The sequence below is a fragment of the Coffea arabica genome, chromosome 1e (assembly GCF_036785885.1).
Source record: "Coffea arabica cultivar ET-39 chromosome 1e, Coffea Arabica ET-39 HiFi, whole genome shotgun sequence".
Classification (NCBI taxonomy): Eukaryota; Viridiplantae; Streptophyta; class Magnoliopsida; order Gentianales; family Rubiaceae; genus Coffea; species Coffea arabica.
This window is the reverse complement of record NC_092311.1, coordinates 9,104,620-9,119,699: the sequence shown is the minus strand read 5'-3', so window position 1 is coordinate 9,119,699 and position 15,080 is coordinate 9,104,620. Positions and strand designations below refer to the sequence as shown.

Sequence of the window (15,080 nt, the reverse complement as noted above, 5' to 3'; positions counted from 1 at the left end):
TAGTCAAACTTCGCGTTCTCACAAAATCAACTACAATCCAAACTGTTCACATAATCATGTGTAAATTTTAGAGGTGACTCGTACAACTTTAGAGGTGGCTCCTGTCCAACATAGCACGTAGTCCCATAACTTCTAGAGGTGGCCCTATCGAACATGATATTTAACCCTGCACAGCACTTAATTCTTTTGCACTTTTTTGTATAGTCGGAACCATAACACTATTAGCCTCAAGCTTACCCTACACAAAGATTGTGAGATTCGTTTTGATACCATTTGTAATGCCCTAACCCTACGAATTGGTCCAAGTAACTTCTGAGTTGAAATCATGCGTATTTTGAACTCATGAGTTGTAATGGTTGAAATTATTTAGTAACCTATGGGTCGGAGGTTATATACTATTCCTTTCTCTTGTTCCATCCCAATGTAGGACATTTCCTTGTTTTTTTTGAAATGTGAAATTTTTTCATCATCAAACTTTTTTCCTTGATTTCTATACTAACTTATTTTCAATTTTTTTTTCTTTTTTAGATATTAAGTTGACTCTCTTCAAATTCTTCAAAAAATGTTTACTCTCTTCAAATTCTTCTCTGTCCTTTTATCCACAAGTATTTCTATTTTCGTTGGTTTTCAGTTACATACTGAAGGTTTCACTTGTCAATTGTTTTTCCTTGCATTTATACTATGACTAATTTGAATTTTTTCAATTCTTTATTTTGATATGAATATTTCTAGTCATCAATTTTTTTCTTTCCCTGCTAATAAAACTTTCATTTTTCCACTTATCTGTATTTAGATATTAAGTTTTACGTCTCAAAAGGTTTTTCTTCCCTTCACCGTATGACTATTCTTTTTCTTCATATTTTTGCTTAGAACCAAATTTTCTCTTATCAAAATCTTTCGTCTGATTCTTGCTATGAGTATGTTCAATTTTTAAATTTTTTATTTCTATAATAAACTTGTCTCTCATAAAAATTTCTCCTTTCTCAAACTCTAACCATTTTAAATTTCATGAATTTTGTTTACATATGGAATTTTTCTCTCATAAAAAATTTTCCTAGCATTTATGGTATGACTATTTATATTTCTCTTCATTTTTTATTTGTAAACTAAGTTTTTCCACTCATTAATTTTTTTGACCCTTTTATGTATAAGTCTACTTATTTTTCTTGATTTTTATCTAGAAATTAACTTTTTTACTAATCAATTTTGTTCTGCATTTCATATCATATGCCTTTTCATTTTTCTTGGTTTTGAGTTATTTTAGTTTATGTTTACTACAAAAATTTCCATTGATCATGTTGAAATTAACTTTTTCTTTCATTCAATTATAAATTGGCCAATAGATCTCAATTTGCAGGGCAATTTAGTTTTTTGATACTATTTTATCAAACAAAGCATCTTTAACCGGACAATTTTCTTGAATGTCCCAGAAATTTTCTTGAATATTACTAGTTTTCTTGGATGCATTATTCATAGTACCTTTTGATTTCTACATGCAAACTATTGTGAGTTACTAATGAAGATGAACCGTGCTATTATTGATTGACTGACTTTATACTTTGAGAGGCTGATTGACAATTCGATACTCATCCTGAAGCCTTCATATGCACTTCAAATAGAATTGACGGTTTGCTAATTGCTGTATTCTTCCGGTGTTAAAGAGTTTACAACATTGGTCAAAAAAAAAAAGAGGAGTTTACAACATTAATATTTATGAAATTTTGGCATTGTAATTGGTAGACCCAAGTTTTTAGTTTGGGCAAATTACATTTTAGCCCCTTGTGGTTTTCGCAAAAATCACATAACCCCCCCATCGTTCAAAAAGCTATACATAAACCCCCTGTGGTTTGGGTTGAACTGGCAAATAGACGGAAAGCACCCACCGTAACGATTCGTGGGCAAAATGTCCAAATTACCCTAATATAAATACAAAAAGGAAGCAGATGAGTCAGATTCTTCCTTGTTCTGTCTTTGTCGTGAGAAAAGGAGAGAAAAACATGACCACCGAATGAAGGAGAGAAATTTAACCCACAAAGATCTACCATTGAAGACCAAAAAGTAGCTGTGAAAGAGCATCACGAAAGCTGTTGTTGCATCTGGTAAGTTTTTTGACATCATTTTAGCATATAAGATGCACTTGCATGGTTTTTGAACAGAAACTAGCGGGCATTGGAAAGTTAATAAATCAATGATTATTTTGCTTAAGCGTTGATTAATTTAAAATTTTGCTGCTTTGGGACAATCTGTATTATCATATTTAAGCATAGAGTATTTTATCGACTAGAATTGAATTTATGCATTAAGATTAGGGTAAAGAAAATTGCATTCGGGAGTTCTAAAATCACCGGAATTTCAACTAAACATGGGTAGAATACGACTTTGTTAGTTTGAGATTTGTTGATTAGTGTCAGATTTGGGTCAAATGTGGGTGGCTTGATTTTCAATAATATAGAGTGATTTGGCTGCTGATAAAGTTTTGACAATTTGGACATTGAATAATTTTTGCTTGTCGGCTTATTGGCCGTCATGTGGTCCATGGAAGTATGCGATATGCAATATGTCCTTTTCTTAATCAGATTGTATTTTTTTGTAATCATGTGTTTTCATTGAAGTGTGTAATCTATTAAATGTCCTTTTCTTAATCAGATTGTGTTTTTTTTTCTTATCATGTGTTTCACTATTTCTAATGCAGGCTTTGAAAAAAATGACAACTTCAAAAAGAATAACTATAAAATTGCATTTCGGTGGTATATTCATATGGGAACCAGAAACTGTCTATACTGGTAACGATGTAGCCATATTTAAAAATTGTGAGACAAGAAAATTGTCCAGGGATATGTTGTGTAAATTGTATAGTAGGTATGGTGATGCCTCGAATGTGAACCTATATTTTGAAATACCAAATTGTGGGTTGTATGTTGGAGCAGCTGAAATTAAAGGAGATAAAGAAATAGAGTTAATGTTAACTGCACATGAAGGAGTAGATGTTATCAACATATATGCTGAATTGCGTGATGAAATGCCTAGTGAAATTGCTTCAGTTGGAGTAAAAAGTCATGGTAAAAGTGCCCCCACTGATGCCCCACATAGTGGAGCACAAAATGTGGCATCTGATAAAGATACCCCAAAAAAGTTAGCAAACAAAAAGGGGAAACAGATAGTCAAGAAGTCAGTGAGAAGACAGACCAAGCTAACTGGAAACAAAAAGCACAGCAAATCAGAGTCTAATTCAGCAAAGGAAAAAGGTGAAAAAGCTGTAGAAAAGCAAGATGAAGTTGAAAAACAGCCTGAAAATGAAGATGAGTACGGTGATGCTACATCTGATAGTTTAGAAGAGCCTGAGTGGTTGAAAGAGGGATTAGAAGGACCAGAAGATGAGGATATTTTTGCAAACAGAGCAAAGGCTTGTGAAACTTCTGTGTCATATGTACTTAATTTGTTACCTTATGTGTTACCATTAAAATAGGTGCCTGCTGGAGCTAGTGATGCTGGAAATGCAGGTGAAGATGTTGTAAATGCTGGAAATACAAGTATTGGATCTGTCTCACAACAGGGTTCAGTGTCACAGGTACTATTAATGATGATGGTTATTACTGCAATTACTGCATTTAACTGACTTAAACCTATCTATTTATGCAGCCTTGTGAAACTTCTGCTGCTAAACCAGTTTTTGAAACTAGAAGACCAACTGATGAACCTGTTGAACCTGTTTTGGACACTAGAAGACCAACTGATGAATCTGTTGAACCTGTTTTGGATACTACAAGAACTGCTTCTGCTGTTGAACCCATTTTGGATACTAGAAGATCAACTAGAGTCAGAAAACTTGTACCAACAGTTGCAAGTGTGTTGGAAAATTTGAGGGCTAAGAAAGCTAAACGTGTTTCTAGAATGTGAGGACTAAGAGGGCTAAACGTGTTTGTAATTCAATTAAGTTATTTGTCTGCAAATGCTTTTTTTTAATATGTTGTTGCTACACTTTCTGTTGAATCTTGGTGTCTACTGTTAATATGTTGTTGCTACACTTTTTGTTGAATCTTGGTGTCTGCTGGACTTAATGATTAGCTACTTATGTACCTTATTTTGTTTTGTAAAAATTGGTTATGAACTTCTGGATAGCTATATTGTCAAATGAATCCAAAGTTCAGTGGTGTGAGCCCATGTTAAGTAAGTCATACGAATTTGGTTCAATGCTTGGTTCAATGCTTCAGAATTTGGTTCCATGCTTGAGGCATCTTGGAAATTGGCTTTTGATGTGTGCTTTTTTGCTTTAGAACTTAGTCTGAACCTTTACTGCTCCTTATTTGTCTATACTTGAACTCTTGCCGCATAGCTATAATGGTAGTTAAATTAAGGGATAATTTCAGAGCAATGTGGTACATGTTTACAAGCAAGCAGGTTAAAATCCCGCCTGCATAATAACACTGAAACCCGCAAGCGGGATTCCGTGTTTTTTCTATTTCAAGGTTAGCTCGCATGCGGGTTAATGTTATATTTGAGCGCGAGAAGAAAAAATTGGTAATTAGGCTCTTTGGGCATTATAAGTAAATATTTAAATTAATGGCAGTTTTATTACACCAATATTATTGTATTATCATTATTATGATTATTGTATTATTTCTTATGCAAATATAACATTTAATTATTTAAATTTGATTTTATTTTTACAATTTATAAAATTTTTATCACTTATATAATATTTTTAAAACCCTAATACATCTAAATTTGATTTTATTTTTCAAATTTATAAGATTTTTATTTAAAAAAATGGGATACGGATAAGATATCCGGTTGGTTCGATTTGCATAGGTGCATATGAGAATATCCGAATACTCTTTAAACCCGCATGCAGGTTTAAGGAGATTATGGCAACTCTCTGACACACTAGTTACCCGTCCAACTCTCAGGGGAGGTTTCTGAAATTATCCCTTAAATTAATTGAGATACTTTCTTTTGCTTTAAACCATTGCAAATGTCCACTTTGGATAGCTCATGTATGTGCTTTTTGGCTATGCTGTCTCGATGAGTACCAAGTTCAGCCTGTGAGTACCAAAGCAGGTTCATACCAACTGGAAATCATGTTTGCCTATTATATCAATTGACTACCAAAGCAGATTCATTCATTCATTCATTGAACACAACAGGTTCAGATTTACAACACTTTTAGAGCCACAATTCATCTGAATTATTTTCACTTAAACATCAAAATGAGAAATGATAGCACAGATATAGCAAAACAAGCACCCACGCAAATCTTCATGGCTCCTAAGCTTTCTTCAATGTTTTTCATTTTCCTCAAATATAAACCACCATCCATGCGCAAGCCTTTCACTTCTGAACTATCAATACTTGACTCTCCACTAAATATGTCTCTCCTTGTAACATTCAAATCACTAGTGTAATTTTGTCTTATTCTCCTTGTTGGATTGCACCATGAGAAAAATTCACAACTTCTTGTCGCACAAACAAAATATAGCTTTCCTTTTGAAGGTTTGTCAGATTCAACAATTTTTACCGCTGCTTTTCTCCCACATGAACAAAATAGGTATTGGTACCTTAGATCTTCAGTACTTCCACCAGCACTGCTTGAGCATGACATCTATAGTTTATTGAAAAAAAATTAATAATCCATTCAAGTCATATTTCAGGAAAAGGAAAAGACTGCACCTTGATGTTAGAACTCACCTTCAGATTTCCTTCGTTCTCTATCTTGGGTTCCTTCACCAACATTCAGTGCAAAGTCAGCTACAAAGTATTTCGGAAGATGGAAAGAGATGAGGAGCACCCATCTAGGCTTTATTGGGTACGTCAAATTGGTCAGGGGTAATATGGGTATGTTTCCTACTGCTACCAGAAGAACAGGCGCGTTTTGCCCACGAATCGTTACGGTGGATGCTTTCCGTCTATTTGCCAGTTCAACCCAAACCACAGGTGGTTTATGTATAGCTTTTTGAACGATGGGGGGGTTATGTGGTTTTTTCGAAAACCACAGGGGGCTAAAATGTAATTTGCCCTTTTAGTTTTTACAGATCGATGAACCCTCAAGGATGAAAGAACCCCACATTGACGGACCTTCAATCTTGATCCTATATGCGTGTGAAATGGTGATAGAAATTGAGGCAAAGAGGCAGAGTTGACTCCTGAGTCTTTAGACCTATTGTTCCGTGTATATAATAACATGCAATGTACGCTCTCCCTACCAGGGCTATACTGTCTATTGCAATGGCATACCTATGCATACAACTCATTTTTTTCTTCGCATTTCTCTTCCCAATTTCTGTTTTCTCTCAAAAAAATGGTATTGTAACTATGGGAAGTACTCTGACTGCAGGGGAAACATCTGCTAGTCCTTGGCTCTCACCTTCTGACGAATTTGCATTCGGGTTCCAGAAAGTTCAGGATAAGGATCTGTTCTTGTTCTCGATATGGTATGATAAGATACCAGACAAAACTGCAGTTCGGTTTGTTTATTCAACGAATCCAGTGCCACGAGGATCGACTGTAAAGCTTGATCCTCAGACAGGGCTTGTGCTCCGTGACCCTCGAGGCTTGCAACTTTGGAGTGCTAATCCTAGTCAAGTTGATCATGGTTTTATGAATGATACAGGCAATTTCATCCTCAAGGGGAGTGACGATAGCTGGCTCTGGGAAAGCTTTAGATTTCCCGCTGATACAATATTGCCATATCAAGATTTGGTAACTGGCGATTCTCTCTGTTCTCGACAGTCAGCAACAAACTTCTCCCAAGGAAGGTTTTATCTCCGTTTTCGTGATCACGGGAATCTAGTGCTTGTTACCAGGAGTGTGCCAACGAACGTGGATGATGAAGCTACCTACTACAATAGTCTGACTTCTGATTCTACAGATGCATTCAATTCTGGTTACCAAGTTACTTTTGATGGCGGAGGAGCGATGTACAAAGGAAAAGGAACAATCAAACAAAACAGCTCAATCCAGTTTCAATTCCATTACCACCAGTATCAGAAAACTATCATAGGGCAACAATAGATTTTGATGGGGTCTTCACACATTATTATCATCCCAGGACTTCTACTGGCAACCAAAACTGAACAATTCTTTGGTCTAAGCCAGATAATATATGTGTCAGAATTGCTGGAGAAAAGGGGAGTGAAGCTTGTGGATTTAACAGCGTTTGCCACCTCGAACATGGAAGACCAGTTTGTGCGTGTCTAATAGGGTATATATTGCTTGATCCAGATGACAGTTACGGCAGCTGCAAGCCAAAACTTCTCTTGGCTGTGGTGAAGTAGAGGAGGGCTCTGCCGAAAACCTGTATGATTTTGAGGTTGTCAATGACATAGATTGGCCACTTTCTGAGTTTGAAAGAATAAATCCTTCAAATGAAACAGTGTGTCAACAAGCTTGCTTGCAGGATTGTTTCTGTGCTGTGGCCATTTTCAAAGACAACAGCTGTTGGAAGAAGAAGCTGCCACTTTCTAATGGGAGGTTGGACAGTCGTGTTCTGTCGAAAGCTTTCATCAAACCTCGCAAAAGTGATGGTAATGCTCCTCCAGTATATCCAAATCCTCCAGCATCAATTGTTCCTCAAGGTTTTCAAGTAGAATCAAAGCCAAAGGACCGAGGCACCTTGATACTTGTGGGATCTATCCTTCTTGGCACCTCTTTCTTGGTAAACTTGACATTCATTACCATTTCTTGTCTGGGTGTTTACCTCATATACCAGAAAAAGAAGATCATACCTTGCATATTTTTCCATACAAAGAGCTTGTTGAAGCTACCAACGAATTCAAAGATGAGTTGGGTAGGGGATCATTTGGCATTGTGTATAGAGGTGAGTTACAAATCAGTTCCAAAAGCAGTATTGTTGCTGTCAAGAAGTTAGACAGAGTGGCTAAAGATGCTGAGAAGGAATTTCGAGCTGAAGTGAAAGCAATTGGTCAGACTAACCACAAGAATTTGGTCCGTCTGCTTGGATTCTGTGATGAAGGACAACAATCTCTATTGGTGTATGAGTATATGAGCCATGGAACTCTTGCAAGATTGCTGTTACATGATCCAAAACCTAGTTGGAATCTAAGGATCCAAATTGCTATCGGGATTGCAAGAGGACTTGTGTACCTTCATGAAGAGTGCAGAACTCAGGTTATCCATTGTGACATAAAGCCGCAAAATATACTTCTGGATGAACATTTCAATGCTCGGACTTCCGACTTTGGACTGGCAAAACTTTTGATGATCAATCAGAGTCGACCAATGACTAGTATCCGAGGAACAAAAGGATATGTTGCTCCTGAATGGTACAGGAACACCCAAATCACTGCAAAGGTTGATGTTTATAGTTTTGGTGTCTTGTTACTAGAGATCATTTCTTGCCGCAAATGTGTGGAGGACATTGAAAACATTGGTGAAGGAGAAAACCCAATTTTATCTGATTGGGCTTGGGATTGCTTTCAAGAAGGAAGATTTGATAAGTTTGTTGAAAATGATTCAGAGGCTCTAGAAGATAAAATGATGCTAGAGAGATTTCTGATGGTTGCTTTACGGTGCATCCAAGAAAGCTCATCTCTTAGGCCTAAAATGAGGAAGGTGAGCCTGATGCTTGAAGGAATTGTGGAAGTTATGGTGCTCCCGTGTCCCTATCCTTTTTCTACCAAGAGCTGAGATTTGTTCTTTACTGCTTTGGGCCAATTACTTTGATGTCTGGGAGAGTTTTATGCTGTTTTCCCCGTTTTTTCTTTGTATTTTGCATTTTCTGCTTTTTTCCAATGTATTAATAAGATTCTCTTTGTAGGCAGACATTCTGTTGTGACGGTGGTACTGTAGTGCTTATCCTGTACACAGAATGGTCAGCTTTCCTGATTTGTTTATCTAACCTAATATTACTTGCAAAGTAATAATACTAGTATTGTGGAAAAGTGTGAATTTAACGTGAACGGGCCTAATTATTATTGACTCTCTAGGGTCTTAAGAGTGTGAGCACATATGTTACCGTCTGTTGTCTATGATTTAAATACCGCATCAACTACAATAAATATTTGATAAATTAATAGTCTCTATTAAATAATAATTTTTTTAGTCCCGATTTGGACTAATGAGAAAAATTAATAATTTTGATAAAATAATAAAGTAATTAATTTTTTTTAAAACCTTACCTAACCTTTTGGTCCATTCATATCATAAATTAATAATTTACTAAAATTACATATCATATCTTCCTAAAATATGAATATATTGTTGTTATTTTTTAAAATTTAAATCTACTTGAATCTCATAGTTAATTTTTCTTATTGCATTTAAAAGTTCTAGACTTGAATTCTTATATTGCAAAACAAATTATGAAGAGTTATTGATACTTTGAGCATTTCCTTCCACGTAATAGGCTGTAAAGCTAATATATCTGTAGACAATGAAATTTTAATTAATTTTAAAAATTACCATTAGTCTATAAATTATTTCCATGATTTATTTTTATTCAATTAGATATTGCCATATGTCATACACACTTGAAAATTTGACTATTCGGCAACTAATCATGTTAGGGGTGTGCATTCGGTGCAAAATCGGTAATTCGGTGCACTGAATTCGGTGAATTCGGTTATTCTACCTATAGAAATTTAAACCGTTTTCAATTCCGAATTAGCCATAACCGAATTCATACCGCAACCGATTTCAAATTCGAAAATGGTAATGAATTCGGTTAAACCAAATTCATCTATTAAAAAAAAAGTAATAATTTATCTATTAATTTAAACTAGAATAAACCTTAGATTATACAATGATTGGTGATAATTTATGAATTTATAATTTACAATGATTAATAATAAGTAATATTAGTTAGTAGTTACAATGAATTTATAATTTACAGTGATTAATAATAAATAATATTAGTTACAAACTTACAAATTACAATGATTAGTGATAAGTTATATTAATTACAAACTTATAATTTATTTCAAATCAAAATAAAAACTTATTTATTTACACATGTTATTGTGAAAGTCAATACACTAATACATTGATTTGCAATTCACATGCATTCACTTACACTGCTTAGTTGTCGTGTCTATACTTAAAACCTTAAATTAGTAAATAGATAATATGAATTTTAACTTATTTGATAACTTATACCTAGAATCCTTAGTCTATGATTTAAGGAACACAATGATTAGTGATAATTTATGAATTCATAATTTACAATGATTAATAATAAGTAATATTAGTTACAAACTTACAAATTACAATGATTAGTGATAAGTTATATTAGTTACAAACTTATAATTTATTTCAAATCAAAATAAAACTTATTTACTTACATATGTTATTGTGAAAGTCAATACACTAATACATTGATTTGCAATTCATATGCATTCACTTACACTGCTAACTGCTTAGTTGTCTTATCTATACTTAAAGGCTAAAGCCTTAAGAATTAAGATTAGTGAATAGATAATATGAATTTTTATGTTAAATATGTAGAGTACACTAATACTTGCAAGTTACAGATTACGCATTCAAATATTCAATAATTCAAACATGAATGATATATCAAATTACCAATATCTAAATTCTAATTATGAATTATGTTTATTGTTTAATATTTAGTATTATACATATATGTATTAATTATTATCTAATTCTAGTCATGTTACTCATGTATAAAATAATAAGTATTATAGTTATCTTATATTGTTATGTATTACTATATATTTGTATTATTATAGTCATATAACAATTAACAAATACTAAAAGAATATATTGTACATTATTATATATTATTATTATTATTATTATAAGTACATGATATGATGATAATACCATATACTAATTATTATTAATAGCATTTACCTATATAATATAATAAAGTATTAGTGGTATATACTAATACTAAATAGCATTTATCTATATATTATATAATTTTATATATCAATTTGGTAATTCGAATTCGGTAATGCGGTACCCGATTTCAATTACCGAATTTGAATGCGAAATTGGTTATTAGCAAATTCATAATCTCATTACCTATTTCATACCATATTAGAATTCGGTGAATTTGGCATGTACCGAATTTGTACCAAATTACCAAATACCGGATTTCAAATTACCGAATTGAATTTGAAATCGGTTATGAATTCGGTAAGAACCGAATTTGCTCACCCCTAAATCATGTCTCTCCATATGTCAAATTGAGGTGTTCCGACCAATTAACTATATTGAGGGTTCTGTGCCAATCAAATTATGTCATATCACATGTTCATATGATTTGACAAAAGTATGGATACATATCTAAATGATTATTTTTTATTAAAAAAATAATATTTAGAGTTATTTAATCCATATATTTGTCTTATATATTGCAACGATTTATCCAATTACATTGTGCCACGTCATGTATCCCTACAAGTCTGGCCAATCAAGGAAATATTTATTAATGTTATTTCTTTATTAATAAATATAAAATGAAGAAATAATATTTAAAATGGTACAGTGCTAATATGATTACATGTCTTGTAAGACAAGTAAAGTGGCATACATGTCTTTAGATTTTACCCTATTCTACAACTATAAATAGGGGGTCTCTCCACCAAAGTTCACACATCACATATCTCATACTTCCATATTTTCTTGAAGCTCCATGGCTGTGAAGGTTCTGTATCTTCAAGTTCTTCAAGTCTTGCTCATATCAAGACTTGAATTTTCAAGTGTTCAAGTTCATCGAACTTTTTAAATATTCTATATCAAGATTTGAAGGAATCGACAATCGATCCAAGAACAAACCGCGAAGCCCTTGGATTAACGTTTAAGGAAAAGAGACAAAGGAAACTCTCTACAAATTAGAGAAAAATTCAGAGATTGTATGTGAGGACCCGAAAATTTTCTTATTTTATTTTATTTTACTGGCTTAATTAATTAATTAATTCGACTATTTAAAATTCATTTATATGGAAAAACGCCTCTCTTATGTTTTTAAAGCGTTTTGTTAGAAAATTACTTTTCGAAAACTCATTTAGTTCGGAACAACGAGTACACGGTTTTTGAGACTATATTTGAATTGAGAGTGTATTAATTTTGGAAAAGTAAAAATGATCAATAGTAAATTAAGAAAAAGTCATGAGGACTCGCAAAAATTTATTTATTTTTAAACTCTTGTTACGAGTTTATTAAAATATTTAATTGCTTGTTTGCCCCGAATATTATTTTCTAGTCTCTTGAGACCTGATTACATTGATCTATGACTTACTTATATTTTTAGAGTGGCTCGTTTCAAAAATTAATTTCTCGAAACCCGTTAAGTGAAAATAATGAATACGCAATTGGAGTAAATAATTGATTCGAGCATATAATAAGTTTGGAAAATTGGAGACTTGTACATTAGTTTCAAACTAGGTATTTTTATGTTTAAGTGCTCAAATATTAGTTAGTAATACAATCGTTATACGAATTTCTTGAAAGTTAAGCGTTATCGCGCAAAATTGGAAGTACGCGTTTTTACGCGCGCGATCAATTAAGGGACTTAAGACCTTTATTTTTTGACCATTAAGAGTGAATAATAATAGTATGAATATAAGTGTATTAGAGGTTTAGTGCACAAGTGAAACAAACCCGAGAGGGAACGAGCACGAAACGCGCGCGTACGCGCAGCATTTTGGACCACACATTCTTAAGCTTCTCAAGGGAGTATCACACCGGATCAAAACCCTTCTCTTCTCACCTCAAGTTCCGGCCAAACACTCTCTTTTCCCTCCCAAAACAGCCGACCAAACAGCAACGGAAAGAAAGGAAGAAAAGCTTCTTCATTCTTGCACCAATCTTCCTCCATTTCATCTCAAAATTTGCATCCAACTCACAAACCACTTGGAGATTCACTTAGGCAAGGAGAAGAGCTTCATTTCCACGGTTTTCTTGGACTTGATTTGGACCAAAATTTCTGTCCTAGTTCATCTAAGAAGGTAAACTACGATCAACTCTTAAAACCTTGCTTTATGGAAGTAGTATTGCACATTTAAGGTCATGCATGCATATGGGTAGCTTGTTTATGTTGGAAAAATTGTTGTGTGGGCTTTATGAACTCCCACTTTGATTGGATGGACTGATTTGGTGGATGATGATGAAATTAATGTTGGGTTAGTGCTTATATTAGTGGAATAATGTTGGGTTATTGGTAGAAACTCAAGGAAGATGCAATGAACAAAAGTGACCATTTTACCCCTGCCATGTTCGTGCACTTTGGTGCAGATTTTTGAGGATCTAATGGCTTGTTTATGATATATATATGTTATATGGATGGTGTAGAAAGTTTCATTGAAAAATAACATGATTTGGTTGGTCAAATGTGTTGATTTCCAAAGTTTGGCAGAACTGGAAAATTTTCCCGGATTGCCCAGGCAGTCATCTTGTTTCGGTTATAACTTCTTACTCCGATGTCGGAATCAAGTTTCGTTTGCAGCACTGGAAACTAGACATCCCCATCTTTCTATTGGTATAAAATGCACGTCCTGGTTCCACTTGAGTGAGCCAAACCATTCATTTAAAAATTGCTGTCCTGTTTCGTTGGTTCACTACAGGGCAGAACATGAACTACAACTTGATGCTCAAATGCGGGCTAGTTATGAACGGATTTTGAAAATGGTTTCTTCTAAGAAATTGTAGCTTTATGAATGTGTTTTCCAAAGCCACCAACCACGTTCAATTCCAAGTTGAATTGAGTGATTTGTGACCAAAGTTTGAAACTGACTCGGTGATGGAATTCTTCATTTTGGACTGATCCTTAACTAATCTTGGTTTGGGACTTGTTATTCAAAATTCTTGGTGTAAACCACCTACCAAACACATATTGGCTGAATATTAGACCTTATCTACACTAATGAACCATGTTTGAGGGATTTTCCTTGGCCAAATGCTTGAAAACGGCAAAACGGAAGTCCAAGGCAGATTTGCCTTGGAACTCCTTGGAACTTTAGTGGTTTCATTAATCATCTTCCCGTACGTATTTTTCTATGAAATTTTTCAGAGAATTAGTTCTTATATGGTAGTATTATACTGCTGATTTTGGTGCCATTTCGAGTCCGTTTCGTTGCTCAACTAAACTTCCAAAGTTCATGACTTGAGTTTGGAAAACCCTTGTTTAACAAGGAAATTCTAGTAACTTTGAGCTACCATATCTTGGTGCTCAAAACTCCGATTCTTGATCTGCTTGTTGTGTTTTAAACCTTGTTTGCAAAACTAATTGATTTCCAAATTTCAGAGGCTGGTTTGTACTGTGTGAATTTTGCCGAATTTTCAAAGTTGGCCAAAAACCAACCTAAACCTGTCTTCAATGCCCAAAACAGCAACTTTGAGCTAATTTTTGGATACCTTTCGTTTCGAATCATGGAAAATTGTCTTATAAGAACTTTTAGTACTTTCTAAGAGGTTTCCAAGGGTATCAAGTTTTCCAATTTTGGACTTGTAAAGAGTGAGATACGATTTTTCAAAGATCTCGTATCAAAACTGAAATTTCCGAATCTCAAGGAAATGGAGTTTTTCGAATTCTTCTTATTCCTTCGAAATTACTTGAACGTTTTATACCTGATTTCAAAGATGAAAACTCGATTGCTCTTGTGTTTTAAAACCCCATCTTTGAGCCTCGATTTACGAATAATTGGGGTTCATTTTCATGAGATTTTCTTAGGTTGTGCACTAGTGCAATCTTCTTCGATAATTGGGGTTTATGAGTGATGAATCATTATTAATTACTCAGTCTCGTGCGAGGACCTTCAAGAGGATCCCACGGTAGACACTTGAACTTCAAGCGGCTTTTCTTCTTGTTTACTTGATGAGTGTCAAGTGTATGTTAAATGCTTAAATGATTGAGATATTAGTTGTACGAGTGTTATACATGATACGTAAACTTACCAAGGTGAGAGTGTACTTTATCGCCCTCGTCCTCTTTCTCGTGTAACTATGTGATACTCATTATATGAATGAATATGATTGACAAATGTACATGGATATTACGTGCTCGATTATTATTAGTCCGTGAATAGTTAAGATCCTGTGGACTTGATACGTGCTTACATGATATCAATGACTTGAAATTTTGGAAATGGAGTCGAGTGTGT

The 15,080-nt window shown here is 34.0% G+C and overlaps 2 protein-coding genes across 2 annotated transcripts; both read left to right on the top strand.

Annotated features, from left to right (window-relative positions):
* The first annotated feature begins 2,800 nt into the window (after positions 1-2,800).
* LOC140021267 (uncharacterized) lies at positions 2,801-3,990 on the top strand. Its single transcript, XM_072072030.1, has 2 exons — positions 2,801-3,568; positions 3,640-3,990. Exon 1 carries the CDS (start codon positions 2,837-2,839, stop codon positions 3,464-3,466), a length of 630 nt encoding a protein of 209 aa, XP_071928131.1. The 5' UTR covers positions 2,801-2,836; the 3' UTR covers positions 3,467-3,568; positions 3,640-3,990.
* Positions 3,991-6,309: 2,319 nt separating this feature from the next.
* LOC113691158 (G-type lectin S-receptor-like serine/threonine-protein kinase RLK1) lies at positions 6,310-8,704 on the top strand. Its single transcript, XM_072068967.1, has 4 exons — positions 6,310-6,914; positions 7,109-7,178; positions 7,226-7,571; positions 7,706-8,704. Exons 1-4 carry the CDS (start codon positions 6,310-6,312, stop codon positions 8,641-8,643), a joined length of 1,959 nt encoding a protein of 652 aa, XP_071925068.1. The 3' UTR covers positions 8,644-8,704.
* The last annotated feature ends 6,376 nt before the right edge of the window (positions 8,705-15,080 follow it).